Source organism: Melospiza melodia, chromosome 26 (assembly GCF_035770615.1).
Source record: "Melospiza melodia melodia isolate bMelMel2 chromosome 26, bMelMel2.pri, whole genome shotgun sequence".
In the NCBI taxonomy this organism is placed as follows: domain Eukaryota; kingdom Metazoa; phylum Chordata; class Aves; order Passeriformes; family Passerellidae; genus Melospiza; species Melospiza melodia.
The window spans coordinates 5,223,006-5,229,360 of record NC_086219.1 but is presented as its reverse complement, the minus strand read 5'-3'; the positions used below and the strand labels follow the sequence as shown (position 1 = coordinate 5,229,360).

Genomic DNA, 6,355 nt, shown 5'->3' with positions numbered 1-6,355 from the left:
CTGTGTAAATCATTCTAAACCAATTTCCATCAGATTTTCCAGCCACCTCAGCAGTGGCTGGTGGGAGACTCCTTGGAAGGGCTCTTGGTGACACACGTGAGGTCACAATGGGACATTCTGCCTCCATGGAACCAGAACACCCTGAGGGTCAGAGGCCAGCCCAGCTGGGGTGCCCCACTCTCCCACCAGGCCTCCCACCCTAAGGCCATGGTGGGATGGAGAGGAAGAAAGAAAAAGGCCAGGCAGGAGGAACCACAGCCACGACGCAGCTTTTCTCCGGCTTCTTCCTCGCTCTGTCTCCAGATCTGGTGTACTTCCACAAGGATGGTAAGGCCTGGCATCCTCCTGCCCCTGGGGCTAGGAATGTGCTGGTGGCTCTGCCCAGGGAGAGGGTCCCTTTGGAGGAGGGGATCTGACATTGGGAAAGTGAAGGGAGGGTGATGAACTTCATAACTTCAGCTGGGCTCTTTCTCTTCTTCTGACAGAAATCATTAAAATTTGGGATTGTGTGTCTGAGTGCTGTCGCCAGGACCTGCTGCTGAAGAAGGTGGGGCTGGCTTCCTCATGGTCCTCACTCAGACCACGGGGTCCTCCCTCATTTCCTGCTCCTTCCCCATCCTCTGGGGCCCTCTCCAGCCTAGGGGGCAGAAGGAATTTCCCAGGCAGACCCTGCATTTTAGTCACAGACCCATTGTGAGCGCAGGCAAGAAGCCAAGTGGTGCTTGAGTAGAAGAACATTGGATTTCCACTTTGGAGTCTTCCCCAGGATGGCTGGGAAGGAGGGACACCCTCTTTTCCAGCCCTCCTGGGCCTTCCTGTACTCCTTGGGCTCTGGGAGTTTCTCCCACATGTATTGCTCTCTGGAGAGGAGGGAGTGAGGAACCATTTGGAGTGAAAGGTTCTCCTCCAAAGCTTTCCTGGGGCCTCCATCTCAGCCCTTGGAGCTGGAGGGATGGAAAGGCCACAGATCACCCTTTGCCCTCTGATTGCTTGCTTTTGCTTCCAGAGAGTTGGGCTGATGGGCCTGGGTACCATCCACATTATGAAGAAACCCATCTGGCATGGAGAAGGGGAAGGTTTCATGGCAGACACGCCGGAGTTTGAGCTGAGCAAGCCCCTTCCCCTGGTGGGGAAGAATCTCCGTCATGGGCAAAGCCCTGTGCCTGGTAAGATGTGATGGGATGGTGGGACCAGCCCTGTGCTCCCCTGGGACATGGACGGGTCCTTCCAGGGCTCTCTGGGTGCCCACAGTGCGCTGGAGAGCTCCTGGAGGTGTTTCTGAGAATCTCCTGGTCTCGGGTTTTGGTTGGTAATTGCTGCCCCAAGATGTGCAGGATGTCTCTGAAGAACGAGTCTGGACTCTTCACTTTTCGGTCTTGAAGTTGTTTATTAATTCTCATCTATAAAGTTTTCTTTCTGCTCAGCAGGGCAGCCACAGGCACTCTTTGTGTTGTCCTTTTATACTACAAACTACATATAACATATTTACACTTAATTCCCAGTACATATCACCTATGTTAGACAGTGCACCTCTACTCTAAACCAATCCCAAAGTGCCAACATCACTGCAGAAAATGGAGAGCAAGAAGAAGAAAGGCTGGACAGGCCCAAGTTCCTCCGTCTTGTCCCCATAATCCCTGTACCAAAAATCCTAAAATCTTCATTTTCACCATGTGATCATTTTATTATTATACTATTCAAAGCTCTGTGACTTTCAGGTCCTCATACAAAGCTGGCAACTTGCTCCAGGGGTTAAAATCAAATCCCCAGGTGTTCTGGGCAGCATGCCAGGGTCTCCGAGCCCTGCGGCTGTATGGAAATGCTATAGGATTTGTATATTGGACTAGATTGGTTAGTGAGAATCAGAATATTCAACACAGAAAAGGATTTATTGTATTGTAATGGGAACTTTGCACTCTTGCCTTGCTTAGGTCTTGCCCCTCTTACCCCCTTTATTCTCTTGCCCTCCCATCCTCTCCACTCCTCTCTTCTCTTGGGCCTGCTCTGAGCTGTGGCTGGCAGCTCCCAGCACGGCCTTGCACCCACATCCTTTGCAATAAACCCCAAGTTCCAAAAGGTCCCTGCACCCAGGCCCTTTGCAATAAACCCCAAGTTCCAGGACCAGAAGAAAATTTATTGTATTTTAACGGGAACCTCGCTCTCTATCCTCTTTACCACTCTCTTTACCTCTCTTTCTCTCTCTTGGGCCTGCTCTGAGCTGTGCCTGGCAGCCCCAAGCAGGGCCCTGCACCCAGGCCCTTTGCAATAAACCCCAAATTCCAGGATGGCTGGCTGCAGAGATCTCTCATCTCCATCCATCCTGACCATCCTACCCCCCTTGCTCCTACACCACAGAAGGGCTGAGGGAGTGACTTTGTGCTTTCTCCACAGGGATCTCCAGAGATGATGAGCTGATCTGTGCTGAGGTGGCCCAGCACCTGCACAAGCCCAAGGCCACCATCATGACGTGCATCAAGGCCACTCTGCAGATCTGTGAGTGGGCCCTGTCCAGTGGGAAGAACTTTGACTTTGTGTTCAAGGACATCGGGGTCCTGCTCTGCCGCGGGAAACACGTGGTCATGAGGTTCTTTGAAGGCCTGGTCCAAGAGGTGGCTCAGTTACAAGGCCTGGCAGAAGGGCTGCTCCAGGTGAGTCTGGCTTGTGTTTTGTGTGCCTTCACACTCCTGGGGACACAGCTGTGGCCTTGGGCAGCTTTCCATGCTCCTGGGAGCTGAGCCTGATGTCAGGAATTAGCCCTGGGCTTGGCTCCTCTGGGCTGCTGGCGTGGCCTGGTCCCAAAACACTGAGGTGGTGGAGATACTCATGGATTTGGGACAATGTAGGGATGTAGGGGATTTCCATGGTCCTGGGAGCTGAACTTACCATCCTGCTCCCAATGAATTACCCCTGGACTTGGCTCCTGTGGAGATGCTGCTGGTGCGGCCTTGTCCCAGAACCCTGAGGTGGTGGAGATGCTCATGGATTTGGGACAATGTAGGGGATTTACGTGGTCCTGGTAGCTGAGCCTGCCATCCAGCCCTGAGTTTGGCTCCTGGAGGTGCTGCTGGCATGGCCTTGTTGTGCCAAAATGCTGAGGTGATGGAGATACTCAAGGATTTGGGACAATGTAGGGGCACAGGGTGGTGGAGAGAGAGCTGGGGCTGGGGGCTGGCAGTGGAAGAAGAGGGGTTTTGTGCCTTGTGAACAGCAGGTAAATCCCCTGTGGATGCTGCCATGTCTCTGTCCCTGTTGCAGTCACTAGATCTGAAGCTGTTGTCCATAGCCCAGCTGGAAAAGGACATGTCCCAGATCCCTGCTGGAGGTGTCTTTGTGCTGCCACAGTGAGTGCAATGCTTTCTGTACGTGGTGGGGTGATAAACAGTAACACCTTTTGGTCCTGGCTTCTCCCATGTGGGAGGAATCCTTGGATGTATTTAATTTCGGAGGTGGAATTGAAATTGTGCAAGGTCCATGGCCATTCTGGCTTCTTTGGGTGGATTCCAATGTTGAATTGAATTCCATGGTGAATTGAAATTCTCCATGGCCATTCTGGCTTCTTCAGGTGGGTTCCCTGGGTAGAGGGCCTGCTTTACCTTCCCTCCTCAGTAGGAAAGACCCTGGAGACACAGCTGGAGACCATGGAGCTCCACCAGCTCCTTCCTTTTCCTTTGAGAAACACTGAGAGCCAGCAGGCCCCAGAGCCTGGGATGTTGTCAAGACTGAGAACCAACAGGCCCCAGATGGTGGGATGTTCTCAGGGGTTGGTTTTCTCTGGAAAACCTCTCTGACAAGAGGGATCTCACGGCCGAGAGGAGCCCTGTGGAGGGAGACTCTCCTGCCCATGCTCCAGTGTTGTGTTTCCTTTGGAAAGCTGGTAACCTGGAACAGCTCCTTCCCAGAGGCTGTTATGGACTCTGCTGCCTTATTTCAACTGGTGTGACCTCCTCCTTTGCAGCTTTGTGCAGGCAGATGGGAAGTCCGAGCCACATCCTCTAAGTGCTTTGCTACAAGACGCTGTCACAGCAACCAAAACCAAGACCAAGCACCAAACAAGACCAGGTACGTTCCCTCCTAGGACCTGACATCCTCCATGCCCAAGGGAATCCTCCCTCCTGCCAGAAAATTGTCCCAGCAGGTCCCTCTCCTTCTGAATGGGGACCCAAGGAAGCAGTGGGACAGGGCCATGGAGCCCTCAGGGAAGGGGATGGGCTGGGAGATCCCTCATGCCCAAAGCACTCTGGAGATGCTGTTGAGAGGAGTTTCCTCTTTTTCTTCTTCAGGGAACCTTCCCAACACCCTCCTTCTTCGTCCTCACCTTCCTCCAAATCGGATAAATGATGTGAAAGGGACAGGAAGAGAAAAGAAGAGGGCTGATGGAGGAGTGCAGAGAGGGAGGTGAGACCTGGAAGAGTTGGTTTGGGTGATTCCATGCTCCTGTTGCTGATTCCCCAACTGCTGGGCCTCAGGCTGGGGCCTCCCAGGGGTCTCCCCTGTCAGGGGAGACCCCCCTGGAGTGGTTTTGTGTCAGGAAAGAGAGACCCACTGGATTCTTTGGGTCTTCAGGTTCTTGTTTATGGTTATCTTAAGTTTTGCATGCTGTCCACACCAGACTCAGCACAATGGAAAAGCACAAAAATGGCCAACAATCTCTTGGTACAAGGTCTTTTCAGACTAAACTGTCCAATTAAGAGCTGACACCTGGATTATTTTCCCTTTTAACCCAATAATTGATCCTAAAGAGTCCCCAGTGCAGACTTCTCTGTCCAATTACAAAATGCCACCCAAACCCATGAGGAAGGAGGAAGAAGAAGCATGAAGAAGAAACCCAGGATGACACCCTGTGCCCTCCACCTTGCTGCCATCCACAACATACTAAAAATCCCAAAACCTCTATTTCTCAGCCAGTGATACACCTACACTGCTCTCTATAATCTATTTCACACCCTAGTGGATTGTATTCTGTTCTGGAGTTTAGGAAACTTTCTCTGTGAATGAGGGTCAGAGTCAGTGCTGCCCTGAGGGTCAGGGCACTCCAGAGCAGACAGAGAAATATTCACAGTGCTCCGGGCTTCCACACTCCTGGACTGGTGTGAGGAGTGTCACCTTTGGCCATGCTGCCTGTCCTTACGGAGAGCAGATCTGGGCACTTGGCCCTTCCCATGGCATGGGGAGTGGGCAGCAGTGTTTTGGAGAGGTTTTGGAGACAAAACCTTTGTGTGGTGTCTTTGCAGTTTGCTGCCTCCAATTGAGAACTCTGTGACGAAGGGCAGAGCCACCAGGGAGTTGGAAGAGCCCAAAGCTGGGCTGGCAGCTCCCCTCATGCAGAGAAAATTTACCCAGGTATGTTACAGGGATGTAGGATCGTGCCCTGCCTCACTGCCGGGAGGCTGTTGAGAGGATCCCTCTGGATCTGCCCATCTGGGATGTCTTTTGTGTCCTCCATTCAGTCCTGGGAACAACTTCATCCTTCAGGGAATCTTTCTCTGAACAGAACCTCTGTGGTGTCCAGATTTCTTCACTGCCAAGAGCTCTGTGGGAAAGAGGAGGGATCCAAACTGTCCCTTGGGCCACGGGCTGCAGGATGGGACTCTTAATATTGCCAGAATGCCTGAGCTGCCTTCCCTTTGCTCCATGTCACAGCTTCCAGCCCTGGGAGAGCAGAGGAGTCTGAAGAAGAGTGCTGCATTCTCTCCTGGAGGATTTGAGAGGCTGAGGAGGGAGAGAGTGGCTGCTGTGGCAGGAGTGGCTGCTGCTCTGTGCCCAGAAGGGACCAAGCAGGAGAAGGCACCGTCCCCTCTCAGGAGAGCACCACACCTAAGGTAGGAGTGTGGCAGGGGGCACTGAGCAGGTGGGAGGTGTCACTCTGGTGCCAGGGTTGGGGAGGAACAGGTGAGAGGCAGGATGGTAGCAAAGGCAAAGAAGGATTTATTCAAAAGAACCGTGCGGTTTTTACAGAGTGGTGCAATAGATTCTATTCTATTGGCTAACTAACAGAAACACCTTTCTCACTCACTGTTCTTGAGAGGAACAGAAAAATAAAGTAGAAAAACACTACCTGCAAATTGTTTATAGCCAACAAGTTACCACATCTTTCCAGCTCCCTAAAATTTCTCACAAGCTGCTGTGAGAAACGCTTGCTGTTTCTCTCTCTCTGTCCCATGGCATCCACAAGGAGGGACCTGGGACTGTATTCACAGGGGTCTCAGGTTGAAGAAGAGATGAGGATCTGACTCCTTGTTTCAGAAGGCTTGATTTATTATTTTTTGATAGATATTACATTAAAACATTCTATTCTAAAAGAATAGAAGAAAAAGTTTCATCAGAAGGCTGGCTAAGCTAAGAATAGAAAGCAAAT

General features: G+C 51.8%; 1 protein-coding gene across 1 annotated transcript; it reads left to right on the top strand.

The window, feature by feature from the left end:
- Positions 1-215: 215 nt before the first annotated feature.
- CCDC81 (coiled-coil domain containing 81) lies at positions 216-5,260 on the top strand. The gene is made up of 7 exons (XM_063176707.1): positions 216-327; positions 486-547; positions 1,007-1,166; positions 2,392-2,648; positions 3,256-3,341; positions 3,956-4,059; positions 5,232-5,260. The coding sequence occupies exons 1-7, from the start codon at positions 216-218 to the stop codon at positions 5,258-5,260; spliced, it is 810 nt and encodes a 269-aa protein (XP_063032777.1).
- Positions 5,261-6,355: the final 1,095 nt, after the last annotated feature.

Excerpts from the sequence above, each read along its gene's own strand:
- CCDC81 (XM_063176707.1), top strand. The coding sequence starts at position 216 with ATGGAGAGGAAGAAAGAAAAAGGCCAGGCAGGAGGAACCACAGCCACG. Across the intron at positions 2,649-3,255 it reads TGGCAGAAGGGCTGCTCCAG|TCACTAGATCTGAAGCTGTT; the intron begins GTGAGTCTGGCT and ends TCCCTGTTGCAG. Across the intron at positions 4,060-5,231 it reads CAAGCACCAAACAAGACCAG|TTTGCTGCCTCCAATTGAGA; the intron begins GTACGTTCCCTC and ends GTGTCTTTGCAG.